The sequence below is a fragment of the Sinocyclocheilus grahami genome, unplaced genomic scaffold (assembly GCF_001515645.1).
Source record: "Sinocyclocheilus grahami isolate Dianchi unplaced genomic scaffold, SAMN03320097.WGS_v1.1 scaffold621.1, whole genome shotgun sequence".
NCBI lineage: Eukaryota > Metazoa > Chordata > Actinopteri > Cypriniformes > Cyprinidae > Sinocyclocheilus > Sinocyclocheilus grahami.
In genome coordinates, this window is record NW_015505800.1 from 498,155 (window position 1) to 517,477 (window position 19,323).

The window sequence follows — 19,323 nt, forward strand, 5'->3', positions numbered from 1 at the left end:
AGCAAAGGGTCTGAATATTTAGGACCATGTGATATTTCAGTTTTTCTTTTTTAATAAATCTGCAAAAATGTCAACAATTCTGTGTTTTTCTGTCAATATGGGGTGCTGTGTGTACATTAATGAGGAAAAAAAATTTACTTAAATGATTTTAGCAAATGGCTGCAATATAACAAAGAGTGAAAAATTTAAGGGGGTCTGAATACTTTCCGTACCCACTGTATATAATCTTCACAAACATCTAAAAATCTTTTTTTTAGAAAGCACTACAATTAATGATATAACAGGTAAAGCAAACATACCTTGCAGTCTTCCCATTTCAGAGTCATCTGATTCACTCTCTCCAGAGGTGGTCATGCCAACAGCTCCAGCCACTGAGCTAGACGCTTCACAACAGAGAGAGAAAATGAGCATAGGAGGTCGAGACATAGAATAAAACATTTCATGCTGACATTAAGACACTGTCATTGTGCTCAACACATACACAGTCATAGTATCACATACAATATATAGTAAAATCTCATGGCACTGCTGCTCTCTTACCTGACGCCCCTTGTGGTGTCTCCTCTGTGCGCGCGGCCGATGAATTGGCCCCATCCTGATTGTTGTCGGAGTCGGCCATTTTATCCTGTCGGCGAGATTCGGCTGCCCCACGCTTGCCCAGGCCTGAGCCTCGCCGACTAGAAAGAAAAGGAACAACAAGAAGGAAAGATCAATATTGTCATTAAAATGTGCATATCCACACATACTACACTGAAATGATGCCAAACTATCAAAAACAACTATTTAAAATGTTATTAAAATGTCCATAGCCAACCAGCACAGAATCAACCCAACTTTAAAGAGTGCGAGCGTTTAAAGTGATAACTGTAGCACACACTCATAAGAAACCAAACGTTATCATCGGTATGGATGCTAATATTGTTAACCATTAGATTTATCGTTCTTGGTATGAATGGGCCTTTACATGATTTCAGAACTACGGGGGTGTTGTTAGGCATGACGTGGAGTCATTTTATAAAAAGATTACAAATAAATTACAATGTTTTATATTAAAAAGCAGCAATAACTGAATATTTTTTTTGATGTAATGAGGTGACAGGTGTGGTGTTTGGCTTTAAATGAGACTTAGCCAATTATCAGGGCTTGCAAAATCGCTAGCCTGACATCCCGGGGCTATTGTTTCTTCCAGTTGGCCTACCAAAATATATCACCTCGCTGCCCAAAGGGCTATCATGAATAGTGATAAAATTCCTTCCTTGATTTGCATTGTCGTAGTTGATCATTAGCATGTGTTTCTAAGACTTGCCGATTATAACTAAAATTTGTTATGAAAATAAAGCTCATATTTAGGGGATCACATGGAGTTTTATATGGAAGTATGAATACCCTATAATGTGCAGGATATTTGTTCATTCCCTCACTGAAAATCTCTATGTAAAGTAAACATCTATACTTAATGTACATGGGCTTTATCCAATATACTTGTGCATCTGTTGATTTGATCTTATGTGTGGATTATCTGGTTTTATTTTAAAAACAGAAGCATGCTGAATTGACTCCGATATGAATCTCTGGTTTCAACAGCTCTGATAAATAATAAACAACGTGATATAAGGCTGGCTAATGTTAACTTTATTAACATGGGGTACTTAAATGAGTTTTCTTCAAAAAAGAAGAACTTTTTTTTTTTATTTGGGCTAGTTAAATGCAATTTTGCATTTAAAATATGTTTTTGGATGTGTGCAGACCTTCTCTTTTGCACGTGCAACGTTTCACTAGCTTGCTCACCTGATGCCCGCCCTAAAAATAATTTTTTGGTCATCTGAAAAATTATCCAATCTGTGACTCAAAATCCTTAATATGACCTGAACCATGAGTTTTGTGATCCATTGCACCCCTACTCTCTTGACTTGTTATTTGAAGAAAAAAAATACAAATCACAGAAGTTTTTGATCATGCCGATTTGTCCGCAGTGAAGTTCAGCCGATGTCTTTTTTATTTGGTCTAGTTAAATTCAATTTGGGCTACCAAAATCTGAAGAATGCCTGCCGGAAGTGCTACCAAGGATCTTGAAATTTTGCAAGCCCTGAATTATAATCAGGATATTCCAAAACATTGTATCAAATTTCTTAAGAGGATGAACTGGAAGTAGGGATGAAGCAAGATTTTAGCGATTAATTCGAATTTAATGTTTTGCCACGATTTTATTTTTTATAAATCAAGGAATCACAATTTTGAATAGAAATATTACCAAACGTTAGAATTAGACACTTTGACATTATGCCAATGTTTACAGTAAAGAGAAAAGAATGATCCAACCGCATGTCGGCACATGTGATTAACCACTCACGTGTGACGCGCTCTGTGAAGGACCATAAGTAGAACATATCACTAGGTGCCATTCACACAGAATGCGCTTTTGTGTTGACAAACATGCAATGCAGGCAGTGGAATAGGAAAAAATGCACTGGACAGCTGGCCAATCAGAGCACACCTCGCTTCTTAGACCGATGAGCTTTGTAAAAATCAACACGTTTCAGAAAGGCGGGGCATAGAGGAGAAACAATAATGTACAGTATGTGGAAAATAATTTGTTTTTTTAACCTTAAACAGCATAAACATTTCATTACACCAAATAATGTTCTTTTTAGCAACATCATATGACCCCTTTAAGTAGTGTCATTTTTTAGGATTCTATACTTAACCTAAGTCTCTGAGAACCTGACACCTTGTACTTCTGGAGACTCCAGGTAGGTTGCAGTTCTGGAAAATGGTGGCACTGGAGACTAAATGGTTCCTGGTGATTTCACACCTAATTCTTCACCTTAATTCCTAATTCTTTTGCAGTTAACATGCATCTTTTCTTCTCCACATGTTTTTGGCTGACCCTGCTGACCCACTGAGCATTTTGTTGTCCAATGGTTATGCATTAACTTTGCAATTTCTAGTATTGTATTAGTTTTGAATATTTCTCATGGGCATTTAATAATTTTTGACTTTCAGTCTGAGTTAAATCTCTTTTTTGGCTCATTTTATCTGTAGCAGAACATCTGCTTAATTATGCACACCTGAATATAAGACATTTTTCCCTTCCAGCCTTCATGAATAATTATATATCAATTATAAATGATTAAATACAAGATTAATAGTAGTTATTAAGATTGATGTCGTTTGGAATTAGTAAAATGTGCTTGGGAAAAAATATGATCAGAATATCAACTTGCATAATAATTATGCATGCACTATTTTTCCTCTTCTGTTGTTGAGGTAATGCAAGAAATGTTGTGATTTAGCAGCCTCGTCTCTGATTGGCTGAAATTACAGCATACTGTAACGCTGGGTTGTGTTGAGCAAGCGAGACGTCGGCATTTAGAGAGCACTGAGGGCGGGCATCAGGTGAGCAAGCTAGTGAAACGTTGCACGCGCAAAAAAGGTCTGCACACATCCAAAAACTTATTTTAAATGCAAAATTGATTTTCATGCGCTCAAAATACTTTCTTCTTTGCGAGAAAAACATTTTCTCCACAAAACTCAGTTCGCGCGCGTGCAAAACGCACTTTTGCGCGCTCAAAATATTATCTTTTGCGCACAGAATTGTGGCAGAGATGTAATCCCATAGAGATAGGGGCTGATTAGTAAATCTAAAGGTGCTGTCATATTAGCACAAGGGTCCAGTGTATATTGTCAATGGTGTAGCGATGTATGAATCAATGTATGATGAATGAAGCTCACACAGAATTCACTTTCAAACCAAGCAGCTTTCTGTTTGTCAACGCAACAATTCCACGTGACCAATTTGAACCCATTGCCAAATTTGTGTGGGGAAATCTTTCACCCTCAGGTGCCTTGATTTTGTCTGTGAAAGTTTGCTGAACAATAGTAAATGTGACCGCAACTTAAATTAGCTAGTATGCATCACATCGTCATCTCCGTTTCAGATTCAGATACAACAGACCTTAGACATGGGTAGCGCTAGGGGTGCTCCGATTTATCGGCTACCGATCATTATCGGCCGAAAATCATGTTGTGATGATTGATCGGCAGTCTCTAAAAAGGCCAATCTCAAAAAAACGATGTCAAGCTGATGACGCTGCCGTGAGAGGTTTGGCACGACATGCAGCAGCACCGTCTCAGTCTGGCAAGGGTGAAATAATTATAATGCTGAAGGGGTGAGGTACTCACCTTCATATTTCTTCATTAAATAATATCAAATAACAGCGTGAGTGAATCACCGCGCGCGCTCTCTCTTTCTCTCTCAAAATACGCAAATGGCTTCAAATCACCACATCTCGTCTGTCTATAAGCGAGCTGCACAGTTGACACAGGAATTGTCACTTGCACAATCGAGGCAGTGTCACATCGTCACTAAAGTTTATACAAGTAAAGTAAAGTTTTTGCATTAATTTTTAATTCTTGCCAGTGTTTAACAATTCAGCACTTGCGCGTTCTCCTGTAGACCATGCGCTCATGCACACTGGCAGCGCACACACATGTTCACATTACTCCGTTTGCAGTGCGTGGAATGTGGTGCGTATTTTTTCCGCTCTCATGTTAACAGATTAAAGCATTCACACTGCACACGGCAGTGCGTTCAGGAGCGGTGCGTCTGCAGCAGTGCAGAGATCGTTTCCGCACCGAGTCTATTTTTGCTGTGATAAACGCACTGAATTAAAGTGACAGCACATTGTTTGCAGTACATATGAAAACGAAAATGTAGCAATTGCACCATAAATGCATTTAATTAAAGTATACTGTCTTTCACAGTCAACACATATGGCTTGTTGGCTAGTTTTAAAGGAAAAGAGCACTTTTAGATAAACAAGGCAATAATAGATGCACTTGTGCGCGTAGGAAAACAGTTCTTTATGAACCGCAGGATTGCTTGTAATAAAAATTTTAATGCAAAAGGAAAGGCAGTAGAGCTGACTATTTCTGTCAATGGTAAGTTTGTGATAACGTAAGAAAAGTAGTTTAAATGTTTTGCCACTTGCTTGAGCAACTTAATATATAAATCTAGAATTAAATGCAAAAGTAAAAAGCATTGAATAATGTGTTGCTCATATTTAATGTGTTTAAACATGTCTGTGAAAGATTGTATTACTGTACTGTGTAAAAAACGAATTGCAATGCTGAAAAAGCATTTTCAGTGACAATGTTTGGATTTGAAATCAAAATAATGTTATGATTATAATGTTGGAATAAATGTTGTGTTTGTGGTAAACAGCCACGGAATCAGTAGCGGACTCCTGTGTGAAAGCTGCTTCTCCTCTCACAAGAGAGTCACCTAAGAGGGGAATTTCCCCAATTTTCAAAAATGAAATTCAGGCCCTGAACAAATGTCTAAAAATCCTGATTGAAGCATCACTATAAATAGTTATAAATTATAAAAAGAAGGCTTTAAAAAGATCGGTATCGGTGATCTGTAGCACCATTAAAATTTTTGACAGAAAAAAAAAAAAAGTGTTCAATGGATAAACATCTTTCAACAAACAATCCCCTCGCACAAGCATGTCAATGCGAGAATCTATTGTTGTTGCCATTCTTGTTTTGTCATCTCAGTTTCTTTTCTAACTGTGAAACAACAGCCTGAGCCAGTGTTGCCAACTTGTGGACAAACTAATTAGTGAAAAAAATTCAATGCACACGAGTGATTTGCAGGCTGCGCACATACAGTTTGTGTATACTGTGTTGATGATGAAACTCACATCATGCACACTGTGCACATACACACACAGCTTAAACATGTATTGTTTAGCTTGTGCTTGTTCTAGATCAGTAGGCTGTTCTGGGATTGAAGAGGCTGGCGGTTCAGTACCTGGTGCTGGCACAAGAGCCCGTGGTCTTCTGACGTGTGCTCCTCCGACAGCTGGGGAGCTCTGCTGGGGGAGACTCACTACGCTTCTTAGTAGACTTCCTCAAACCTAGAAAGAGAAATGAAGAGCATTACACTCAGAATAATCGGAAAGAAGGGAAAAGAGAGCGAGAGTTAAAGGACAGCAAGCCTAAATTAGAAGCCAGTCACTGAGAGAGGATCACAGGAGAACAGCGCGTTTTAATCAATCACAAAGAGAACAGTATTATATTTCTCAGCAGGCTACAATGATACATCAGAAAGAACAGAATTAAACCTTTAGTTTTTTACTTCAGACTTCTGAAGTAGGATGCTGTACTTTTGAGAGTTTGTGTCAGATTATTATTACTTTTTATTTGCATTTTCAATGTGTAAATTCACCCAAATAATCAGTTTATAACTGGTTTGAACGGGGTGGTGTAGATCTTGAATAATATGATCAACAGGCAAAAACTGAGCATATAAACACTCAAATCTGACCATTTTCTTAAACGGATAAAAAAAACCTAAATTGTTTACATGCAAAGGGACGTGATGCATTTGTTACAAATGTTTTACATCATACAAATATCTGTATGTTCATTTATCTTTCACATCTTACAAAGCAGTCAGTGGAGAAGCCTAAATAAACATACTGTTCTCATATATACATCAGCAATCTTTATTAGAGATCAGCTGATTACCAATAATAATAACTAAGTTGGACTGCACGGGCCAATAACCAACTAATCAACCGACAGTTTATTTAATCAAAATAAAATATGCCGGTCATACACCGGACGATAAGCACATCACAGCTAGGACAACTCACTGGTATCACACAACGAACACACTGCAATCAATTAAAGTGCCGGTCCAAAAAAAGTTTATTTCATCACCTAACAGGCAAAGGTTCACTTTAAGAAAGAAAAAAAAGTGTCGTAAATTAGTTTGAAGTTCTGCATTTCTGATTTATGTGTCGGTTGGCTGCATGAACATATCAGTTTGTTTGCTCACATCACTAGCTTTAAATATATAACTTTACTGGCCAATGAATGCATAAAAGTGATCAGCTGGACATAAATTAATACAACTAGATGGCAACAATCGTGACATTAAAGAATCGAATTTGCGTGTATTTTTTGTCAAATTGTTTTAACCACTTGGGGTCCTACTTATGTTAGCATCCTCTCAGACATGACGCCAAACATACTGCTGTTCTTTTTCAACTAATGCAGAATCTAGTTAAATTAATTAATGTAAAGTAATATGAAAACATGCACTATACTATACTGTATACACCATTTCGTTGTCCGTTTTAAATCAGCATCTGGAGTGTCCCTCTCTGTGCAGCGCTCGCGTGTCAAAACAAACAGCACGAGGCTTCAGTGATTTGACCTCTAGAGGCCGCTCTCGTACGGTATGACAGTAATGATAGCGGACCCTTCTCAGCCACACCAGCTATGGATGCAACCAGGAAAACCTATCTGTACGGATTTTTGCTGATAACCGATTGTACCAGCAATTAATTGGCAAATCAATCCATTTGTCGACCTCTAATCTATATTGAAATGTTGTAGATCAAGTGACATTATCATAGCGACTGTGCTCTGCATATGCGTTTCGTTTGAAATACATGAAATGCACATGTAAGCTAATATGTGGATTCATTTATGCAATGTTTAGGATTCATTTAAACATTTTATTGAATGTGAAATCTGACTGGAGTCATTCGGTTTAAAAACTAACAAAACTAATGTAAACATAGCTAATGAGAAAAAAACCCACACTGTTTATCACACATCTTGAGCATATGAGATTTAAGAGCAAAAATAAAAAAAGAAAATTAGATTAAAAGCCACTAAAATTTGGGTCTGTTCCTCACACAAAACTATCGTAGTCATCCAGACCTGATTTGGTAGCAATGGGGGAGTCACAATATTACTACTGTATTTCACAAATATAATATCAAATAGTTTGTGTAAACAGCAACTATTACCTTAAACATATTAAAAAATTATGAATTAACAAAAAAAAAAAAAAAAGTCTGCATTAGACTTAGTAGAAACAAACCAAAATCATCTAACAGACAACAGAATTTACAAAGAAATATCAAGAGACAAAAATTATGTACAGGACAAACAGTGAAAACAAAGGGAATAATAGCACTGTAAAGCATTAACCCATCATCTAGCTCTGACCTTTGGCCACTGCTCACAACAAGCACATTACTCCATACAGAACACGTGTTAAGACAGTTTCCACAGAAACCAGCACATTCTGCATGTCATCTCATTAGCACTGTGTGTAAATTAAGTCACACCGTACATTCTACACTTAAAGGTACAATATGTAAGTTTTCGCCACTAGAGGTTGCATTTTCAAAACAATAACAAAGGTAAAGTTTGATGACGCTATGAAGGAGGATGTTCACGAATGAGGTAATGAATACATTTTTTTATTACCTGTACCTTCCATAGTTATTCAAACTGCGAATAAATTATACAGAGAATGCAAGCAAAGAACATTTACACTGTCAAAGAACATTATGACTGACTTAAGTCTAGCGCGAGTTTAAGCACTCTCAAAAAACTCCCCTTATAATCAGTAAAGCTGTCTATACACGGTTTTATGAATGAATCTCTTACATCATACGTACATCTGTGCTTAGTTTATGATGAGAGAATTTGCGTGAGAGCTGAATTCAGTCAGCGAGCGTCGTGCACTGAACAAAAACTCATCTGAACGCCTCTGATTGGCCATCGCATTCATAAGCTCAACAGACTCGTGTGTGATTGGTTATAATGCGCAACACTGTAAAAACGTATTAAAAATCATGGCGCAATACTGAGCAGATCTAAATTTAATGCTGCGGTCAACACTTTTCATTTCATTTGCGACAGCCGTAATGGATTTAGTTTAACTGTACAGCAGCCTTTGTGTCTGTGTTGCCATAGTTTCTACAAGCGGAAACTGAGGATATGTGGATATTACATCATTGATCGGCGACAATGACCAGGGACGAGTCATTATTTAAAACTGGAATTTCTCTGGATTTAAAAATCCTTGGGAACTTTTGGAATAACAAATACACAACTGCATAAAATATACACTGTGCAAGTAGTTTTTGGATATTTTATTACGAAAATCTTACATATTGTACTAGGGCTGTACCTATCGATTATTTTAGTAATCGAGTATTCTGCAGATTATTCCATCGATTAATCGAGTAATCAGGTAAGTAATTTTTCTTTTTTAGAGAGCAATACTAAATATGCAAGAGATAAGATAGATCTCTTAAAATAAACAACTAATTTGTTTTCTTTTCAGAAAAATTCATTTTTATTGCTGAAATTGCATACATTAATAACTGTGAAAACTAAACCCATTTAATGTATTTAATTGCCAAATTGCATTCAAAATGCAAATACAAATATATCAATAAAATAAATAAAATAAATAAATAAAAATACAAAAATCTATTTCACATTACTTTAAAAAAGGTAAACAGTACAAACTAAAACTAAGGCATAAATCAAAATAATAGTAATCAAAATAATATTTATACCTAAACATTGCATTTATGTGGTGCAAATTAACTTTCAAGTTTCAGCCTAACTAAAGCTCAAGCATGACATAAGCCTTTATTGTCTTCTTGGAAGGCTTTGTGGCTTTTGTGAGAGGCAAAAATCAGTGGAGAGGAAGGTAACTTGGAACAAGAACAACACATTTTTCTGCAACATGAAATTAGAGTTATTTGGAACCCTCTTAAATGTCCCTATACGTACTGGTGCCTACCTACTCACCTACTCAATACTGAGTGTGTGTGTGTGTGTGTGTGTAAGTAAAACTTGTTTTTGATATTCTTCATATTCTGTGTGCTGTCAGTTCACAACAGTGTTAGAAATTAATCTGTTCCAATAAGTTTAAATAGATTTTTACGTTTTATGGGCATTTTTACTAGGGATGCACCGATACCGCTTTTTCCAGTACTCGCCCGATACCGATACTTTTATTTTTGGTACTTGCCTATACCGGTATTTTTATTGCATTTGTACATTTTTTAAATATTGGGTACAGAAACCAAAAGGGTATGTATAATGTTAGTTGGTTAACTTAATTTATCAAATAGATACAGTCAAATCAATTTATTCAGACACCTTCAACATTTCTCACATTATCACAATTTATTCGCTATAGTTTAGAAAATGGTAATAAAATATTACAAGAACTCAGAGTTACACTGTGTCAGAACAAATTCATCTTGATAATATTAAGATAATCTTCGGTTATTTTCACACTTAATTATGCCCATTAAAAATGTATTTTACAAGTTTGTGTTACTTTCACTGTTAATTTTTTTGCTCTGTGGTACATCATCTTTAATTTAATAACATTAGAGGTGCTCCATTGCAGCGGCTTAGTACTGTAATCACGCGCTTTGCTGTAATAATGCAGGGAACCACTCGTTATAAATCTCCTAACTGTGATATTTTCAGAAATAGAAGTAGCATTTTTTCATCTGAAACGTGCTGCGATTTATATTCCAAAGCCACTTATATAATGCAGAAACACTCAAGCAAGCAAAACGTGCAACGCGTGCACGTATTTGTACTGATGCAGAAAGAGAGGACTGTAATACAGCCGAGCGCATTTCACACAGGCTTCTAGATTCACTTCCAGCAGAAAGTCGTGTATGCCTAAGGTTGAAAATAAATGATGTTTATAGTGAATGCCCCTACGAATTGTTTTATTTTTACGATTTAGTTTTAATCCCATACGTGTGCCAAGTGAGTGAACATTAAAGATCTCTCGCTCTCTCTCTCGCTACCGTTAAGTAACTTGTGCATTGTTTTACTTACTCGTTTTTGACACATCCGACCGAACTACAAACTTTCCAGTGATGTCTGTGAGAAAGGTATATTCACTCGACAAGCTCGCGCATCTGCGCCGCCGCGCGCTCAATCCACTCAGCGTGCTTTGTTTATCAGCTCGCACACACCAGGCATACAGGCGTTAATACTGAATTTTTAACATTATATTCATTGCATACATATACTTCGTAGTAGACATCCTTAACTCCTTTCTGCTGTCTGTTGTTGGTGCTTCTTTGTTTGAATATGGAGCTTATCACATGCTGTGTGGTATCGGCGTTTGGTATAGGGGCATTTTAACGAGTACGAGTACAGGAGACCAGTATCGGGCCAGTGCATCCCTAATTTTTACCTTTATAAAGCCTTTTTTTTCTAAAAGTGTGCATCATCTGGTGCTCACTATTTTGCTAAGCAATAGTGTATAAGCAGAGGAAAAATTCAGAATTGGCTCTCGTCTCGGCACTCTTGCAGTTGGTGTCATTTAATAAACACCATAACGAACACAAAAATCTGAATGGCTGATTGAAGATACGTAAATACTGTTTGACTTCCTTTTATCTCCATGACAAGTGGGTGTCAGAAACCGAAAGTTGTGCAAAAATTTGTTTACCAGTGTAAATTGTATTTCTGCTTTTCTATAAGCGCCACCTACTGACAGAAAGTGAATCTGGCTTTACATTCAACCAGTTTGACTTTTTTTTCGTTTATCATAAAGGTATTTAATTTATTCAACACTTAAAACCATTTTATGTTATTTGTCTTAGAGCACTGATTCAAGGAAGGTGCCCAGCTTTGCTCCTGACAAGCTAATTGTTATCTTAAAACAGCTAAAAAAAACTAAAACAATACATAACTGACTAAACCAGCCACAGCTGTTATAAAAAACACAAACATATCTTGAATTCTATATTTACAGGCACTATTAAAAATGCTAAACGTTGCTTAGCTACCATAAACAACCCAGAGTTACACTAGACACGAGTGGTATGGTACATCAAAACTAAATTGCTTACTACACTTGAAGTGCCCATCTGATAAACAGTATACCGTCACAGTACCCAGCCCTACTGAATATAGAAAGAAAGAGAAGGGAAAATAAAAAAAATTTCCTTTTTTTTCATTTTCTTTTTACTGACTGTTCACTTGCCTTTAATCATGTTTGAACTTACTCAGACTATAGTTTTTGCTGTGGTATATGAAGAAGTACTTAAAGTGTGTGGAAAGCAAAGTTACAATGATATAAAATTAGTGTCATACATAATTTTTTTTTGTATGTTCACACTGATGTTAAAATGACATTTTCTGATCTGTGACATTACTTTTTATGTAATGCTAAAACACTGCTGGTCACTTTCAGAAGTTGTAGTGATTCTTTCTTTTCCAAGAAAGAATGTGAAACAAATTGGTTATTTAATTTTCATTTTTAAATTATTTAAAATATAATTGAAATTGATTTTACACACTTTAAGCAATATCGTATCGCATATCAAATATCGCATTTTTTAACAAGGTATCGCATATCGCATTTTTCTTCAATATTGCACAACCCTACTTGAAATTAACTGATGATGAATAAAATGCAGAGGATATTTGTTGCTTTCACTGACATGAACTCATAATTTATGTTAAATTTGCATACAGCACAGGAACTGAAGATCGGATTTATATTGGTTTTGCGGAGACACATTTATGTGGCCAAGTATAAATGGAACCGTTTTGACAAATCAGATAGCTATCCGATCAGAGAAAACGCATGAAGTGACCAGGTGCAAGTTGGCCCTATGACTGCCTAGGGCTGGGCGGTATATCAAGTTTGTACGATATATCGATATTGTTTTTATAAGCGATTCGATATGAGGAAATACCGTTTATATCGATATACAGTAGTTTGATACGAGCACATCTGAAAATATAGCGGAGGACACAGACTGAGCTGCTGTGGGGGAAAAGTGCATAATCCAATTTGTTCTAAACATGTGACAAGCTTCATATTAAGGCCTTTAAAAACTGGTAAGACAGTTTATGGTTTCGTTTCACATATTAGTTTAAGCGGCTCGGCCCGTCACTACAGCTGACAGAGACACTAGGCTACTCGCACTGTTTAATGTGTTGAGATGTGTCATCTTCCTGAATGCATAACTTACATTTCACAGGTATATTCTCCATCTGTAAATGTTAGTAAGCCATGGAAATATTTCAATTTTTCTGTCAGAAGTGCATGAGCTAAACTTCACAGACGTCCGTGAACGAGCGCCGCCGCCATGCGCACCAAACAGACCAAGCTCAATTAAGTAGGAGCACAATCCAGTGCTCGATTTGAGAAAACCTGTTCTTTGTAATCGTCATTGAAACTCTGTAAACTTTACTTTTGTTCATCTGTGTTTTCAATGCATTCATTTGTTGGCTCTTTTGCACAGACGAGCCACCGGTGCACACTACTGTATGTCCCGTCTCTCCCTCTATGAACATACACAATAAAAATTTTAAAAAATTCTAAAATGTAGGGGTCCTCTGATCAGGGTTTTTGAGGCTGATCACCGATCACAGAAAGCAGTATCTGCCGATACAGATCACCTATACCGATCTTTTTAAAGCCTTCTTTTTATCATTTATGTAGCGTCTGGACCAATCAAACACACAATAATTATAAACACATTCAATGCTTTTTACTTTTGCATTTACTTCTAGATTTATATATTAAGTTGCTCAAGCAAGTGTCAAAACATTTAAACTGCTTTTCTTACCTTATCACAAACTAAAAGTGCTCTTTTCCTTTAAACCTAGCCAAAAAGCCATATGTGTTGATTGTGAAACACAGTAGACTTTAATAATATGCATTTGTGGTGTAATTACTACATTTTTGTGTCAATCCATGTTCCTATTTACTGCAAACAACAGTAAATTGCTTACTTTAATTCAACACTTGCAGTGCAGCAAAAATAGGCTCTGTCTTGAAACGATCTCTGCACTGCTGCAGACGCACCGCTCGTGGAACGCACTGCTCCACGCACCGCAACAGTCTGCAGTGTGCACGCTTTATTAGTCCGTTAACATGAGTATGGAAAAAATATGCACCACATACGCACTGCAAACGGAGTAATGTGAACCTGGCATTATGTGTGTGCGCTGCGAGTGTGCATGAGCGCACGGTCTCCAGGAGAGTGTGCGAGCGCTGAATGGTTAAACACTGGCAATAAATAAAATGTAATGCAATTTATAAACTTTAGTGACGATGTGACACTGCCTCGATAGTGCAAGTGGCAATTCCTGTGTCAACTGTGCAGCATGCAGCTCGCTTATAGACAGACGCGATGTGGTGATTTGAAGCCATTTGCGTATTTTGAGAGAGAAAGAGTGTGCGCGGTGATTCACTCACGCCGTTTGTGAAATTACATCTCACACAATGTTTTCAAATTACTTTATAAGTTATTTAATTAAGAAATATGAAGGCGAGTACCTCACCTTCAGCATAATAATAATTTTACCCACGCCGGAGAGAGACTGAGACGGTGCCACTGCATGTCGTGCCAAACCTCACACAGCAGCGTCATCAGCTTGAGATCGCCAATCAATCATCCCAACGTGATTATCGGCGATCAGTAGCCGATCAATCGGAGCACCCCTACTAAAATGCTTTGAAACCTCATACTACTCAAAACTAAATGCGATATGGTGATTTAAATGATATTTGCACTTTACTTTAACGAGACGCTCCAGCGCGCACGCGCTTCAGATGAGCAACACAATCAATCCCATAAAGCCCCTTTTACACAGGACATGGTAAGCAGTGAAAATACTGCGTGGCTGCCGCTTTCTCTCATTTTGGATGCGTTTTGTACAGTCAATGCGGTGCTCGTGTCATGGACTTGAGGCGGACGTTGCCATAGTAATCGTAAAGCGTGACAAAATGACTAATGTTATTCACTAAAGTCAGCTCATGCATGCATGCTTGCATGTTTGTTTATATACAGAGACATACATGTTTATAGTTTGACCTTCAATAATTACTATATGTCTTTATGCTGATTCTTCATTTTTTTTAGAACAACAAAACACCAATATTGAAAACACAGATACTAATAAATTTCTCACTTGAGCACTTTTGGAACTTATAATTAGAAGTTACATGAAATTGATAATAGTTCTCGTTTTTGAGCATATCACTGCTGTGTGTGACAAGGTGCACTTACAGCTTAAACAATACTTGAGCTGAAATAGCAGGGTTTCATGACCTCTTAAAAATTAAATATTGGTGACTGGCATCGGCTAATATTAGTGTTAAAACATCAGTGATCGCATCTGCCTCAAATTTCCTGATTGGTGCACCACTAGTTGCAAGGTGTATATGTCCCTGAGTGAGAAAAGGGTTTCTCTGTGCATAGATAAACAGTGTAAAAGATCCCAAAACATGAATGATCTCACAGTAAGAGTGCTTAAGAGGATCAAAAGCAGTGTAAGCAGCATAATGTGTAACATCATCCATATGTTCTGGGTTGAATCAATCTCATATCTTGCAAAATACGACCCAGATAGATCAGTTCTGTCACGGAAAGCTTGCGTGTCAGTTGCGTCACTGGTGGCAGGTGCCTGAATACTGAAGTCCACTTCTAGCACCCTTGCAGCTGGTGTTCTACATGTGCACCATGTTGAAACTGAAGCTTGGATGTAGAATAGTTCAAGTGTGTGCACACAGTGACATCCAATCTAACCAAAAGTGCCCAGCCCTGATATTACAGATGCACAAACACTCAATGTCAAAAGTACTACTATTTAGGTACAGAGTCAATACTGAAGTTTTAAAAATGCAACAATACCAGTCATTCTGTATTACCAGTATTACCAAGTACTGGGTCAACTTCGAATTACATTCGAATTTAAAATGCAAAAGCTTTTGGCTTCTCTCCTGAGGCCACAAGAGGGCACATCGAGCAAAATATTACAAATGCACGTTTATTCAAAGCGTAAGAAAACATGACTATCTGTGAAAAAAGTGCATAATAATTAAAATAATGTTTATAAACCAATTATAATATAATTTATAATTATAAAGTTGCTTAAACAACTATAAACAAAACAGCATCATGTATGTATTCATAGTTTAATACAAAGGGCCGAAAGCAATCACAAAGTACATTTTTCATTTAAAAACACGAGTTGCAGTGGGATGGGGAAAAAACCCCGCCATAAAGTCTCAATGTTTTTTTAAAGTTAAACTTGCATTAATTTTACATGGCTTTCTAAACATGCCGCTCTTTTGTGCGAGACGCGAGTGCAACAGTAATAGATGTCCATCTAGAAAATGCGTTTTTGCATTCGAATGTGGATTTTTATTTTAAATTCGACGAATATTCGAAATTCTAATTTTTTTTTTGACAGCCCTAGTTTGTAATGTTGAGCACTGTAGTCAATCACAAGCAGTTCACACTCTCACAAGCAGTTCTATGATATGATAAACAGTTAACAAAAAGTACTCTTCATTAACGGTTCATTCTGCTCAGCAGTCTACCATAGCAATGGACAGGACAAAGAAAAATCTGATAGTGTATATCAAAACAGATCTGTAATTCAAGTTCGAGTAAAAATACAAACTAACAGACCTGACACTTGTTTTATGCAATGCGTCTCTTTGTCCTTTTTATTATATGTTTTACTATATGTTCACTTAAATGTTTTAATTAAAAATTTAGTTTTTCACAAATATAAAAATTAACTAGTTCCAGTAGTTTTTTTTTTTCTATGGTACCAACATTATTTTGTATAGACCACTGACATTTTGGTATCGTGACAACAGTAGTCTCAATTAGATTGCCTAAACACACCAACCTTCAGATGTTTAGTCTCCTATTTTGTCTAACTTGTGAATCCCATACCATGAATTAGAGCTTGTTAACTTGTTTTGAACTTGGACCATTGCTTTAAAAATACAGAAGCAGTTTGGGCACTCACTTGCTAGTTTGGCCTGCAGTCCGGAGGGCCCAGGCTTGGAGGAGGTCTCAGCCTTGGCCGATGCCGGCAGGGACAGTTTGGGCTTTGGCAGGTTGACTTTGGAGTTGAAGCGGGATGTCCAGTCAAACTTGGAGGAGCCAGCAGCCTTGCTCTGCTCTTTATCCCGGCTGCTCCTTCGGGGAGATGGGGAGGATGCGGAGCGTGACCGCCGCGCTTTGCTCTGGTCCTTGCCCTGCTTTAGTCGGGCACCCTGAGGGGCACAGCTGTTGGCGCCTGTGGCAGCCGAGGAGGAAGAGGATGAGGAGGACGAGGAAGAGGCAGAGGAAGAGGAGTCAGTCACGGTGCTACACCCAGCTTTGGCTGAGGCGGCCGATTTGGACGCCAGCTTGGTGGGTTTGGCTGCCCGGCTGGCCTCGCTGCGGGGTGGCAGGGGGCCTGCCGCACTGCTAGAGCTGGGGAGGGAGGAAGGAGAGGAGGACGACAATGAAGAGGCGCCTGCCTTCTTGCGCTTTTGAGAGGGGGGGATCGAGGCCCCACTAGGGCCTGGATAGGACGTGCTCTTCTTGCTCAGGGCTCTGGCGGGAGCCGGCTCGGCTGCTAACCGTCTCTTTTTGGACTTGGTGCTGACAGACGCTGGAGCCTTCCTCGGCTCTGTAACTTCAGGTGAGGTTGTGGGGGCCGATGGCCCACTGGATGAACTCTCCAAAAGGTGGCTGGACACCGCTTTGGGCCGCTTGGGTGGGCTGGGCGAAAAGGTGATGTTGGGCTCTAAAGCGGAGCTGCGTTTGAGAGCACGGGTACTGCTGCCCTCCCGTCTCCCCTGCTGGCTTGAAGTCCCTGCTGCTTCCAAGTCTGGATCTGGAATCGAGTGTGAACCCACGGATAAAGAGAGGCTGTTCCTGTGAAAGCAAACAGAAAGGGGAAAGACTTGAGTGCCCAAAACAGAGCAGTCATCACATGGTGAACTTGCATCACAAAAGACCCACACGCAATACAGGAGGAAAAAGGGATACCTTCGAGAAGCGTGGCCGCGGGCGGAGCCGACGGCAGAGCTGGGTGGGGCTTTGGAAGCCTTAGAATTAGATCTTCTACTTTCAGGTGGGAAATTTGCTTTTTGGTTTACTTGCTCTGGCTGCAACCTGGAGAGGTTGGGAATTAAACAGCAGAGAGCAGTGTGGGATGGGAAGCAGATGAGGAACACCTCAAATTCACCTTTATGAGCTGGCTACTGCTGCAGTACTACAGCACTTCCTACACACCCGTCAGCCCAACGGCAAAGGCAAACAGCAATCATTACATGTTTCTAGCTAGACATTTTTCACAAGTTGAGAGCATCACCCTGAGTTGGGCAGCTAAACTAATAGCCATTTGGCTGTGTCGCTGGAGGACATAAAGAACTTGTTTGAAAGAGAAGAGACAAAAAGTATCCCCACAAGAGCCGAATGCCTGTGTATCAGGCCTAAAAGAGACACACTCTGTCAGTCTTGCCTGAACTGCTTTTCAGCAAAGATGCGGTGCTCCTACTGAATCTACAGCACCATGGCAAAGGAAATTATAATTTTAAGTTGAGAGTTTGCAGTGTGAATCGAATGTGACTGTAGAGACAGACATATATTTCTACTGTTGATATCACATAACCAGTATAGTTTGAGAGTTTAACTGAACTTAGGACTGGTGGTGGCGTTTAAGATATTGTTGGTCATAGGTGGTACTACTACTACTACTATTATCTGCTGGGTTCATGAATATTAATCACGTTGTCAGCGTTCGCTCAAACTGATTTGCTGAAATCAAAACGGGGACAGTAATAGATGAGCACCAGCCAACGAGAGCTGTTCGCGCATTAGCTCCGCCCACTGCCGAGAAACCGGCATATCTTCTGCTTCTTAAAAGCTGAATAATTCTAAATGAACTCTGTTATTTTGACAGAAAAATACAACAAAGAATATGGTTTACATGTAGCGCGTCGATTCAGCATGGTATGCAAGACTCTCGCTCTCTCTCTTTGCATGTGTGAGAAACACAGTGCTATCAGTAAAGCGACGGCGAGTCGTGCGCCTTCACACTAGTTTACGGTACGTCAAATACAGGTGAGCTGCGTGCTACATACTGTGCATCCATTGAGTACATGACATGATCCATTGAGCGCATCCAAGTAGTACAGATCGCTTGACGGAGAGCGAAACTGTCAAGCGCTCAGCCAACGTGTTTATCGAGTGAAAATCTGTGTTGAACGCCTCTCACACACACACTGGCATGTAAAATCTAAGAATTTATTAGCCAATGGCTAATGTTAGATATTATTTAGTCGCCCAGAGTAAGATTTAGTCGCATATACGAGTGATTTACTCACAATGTAGAGGGTTGTATTAGTTATGCCTTGAGATCATGAGTTATCAGACTAACGTTTCAATAGTTTTGGGTCAGTACATTTTATCTTATTTTATTTTTGAAAGAAATTAATACTTAAATAAAACAAGGACATATTAAATCTATCAAAAGTGGCAATATTTATAATGTAATGAAGATTTCCAGATCAATTCAATGCTGTTTTTGAACTTTCTATTCATCAAAGAATCCTGGAAAAACTATATAAAACTATACCCCCCCAATTTTTTTTATTATATATATATATATATATATACACACACACACACACATATATATATACAT

The 19,323-nt window shown here is 38.3% G+C and overlaps 1 protein-coding gene across 1 annotated transcript in view; it reads right to left on the reverse strand.

The window, feature by feature from the left end:
• Window positions 1-19,323, reverse strand: part of LOC107557818 (E3 ubiquitin-protein ligase TRIP12) — a 60,791-nt gene that overhangs the window by 18,522 nt on the left and 22,946 nt on the right. The window contains exons 4-8 of the mRNA XM_016241368.1: window positions 17,664-17,789; window positions 16,651-17,549; window positions 5,816-5,921; window positions 541-677; window positions 300-383 (exon numbers count right to left, since the gene is read on the reverse strand). Coding sequence (XP_016096854.1) covers window positions 300-383; window positions 541-677; window positions 5,816-5,921; window positions 16,651-17,549; window positions 17,664-17,789 — 1,352 coding nt within the window. The remainder of the gene's footprint in view (window positions 1-299; window positions 384-540; window positions 678-5,815; window positions 5,922-16,650; window positions 17,550-17,663; window positions 17,790-19,323) is intronic.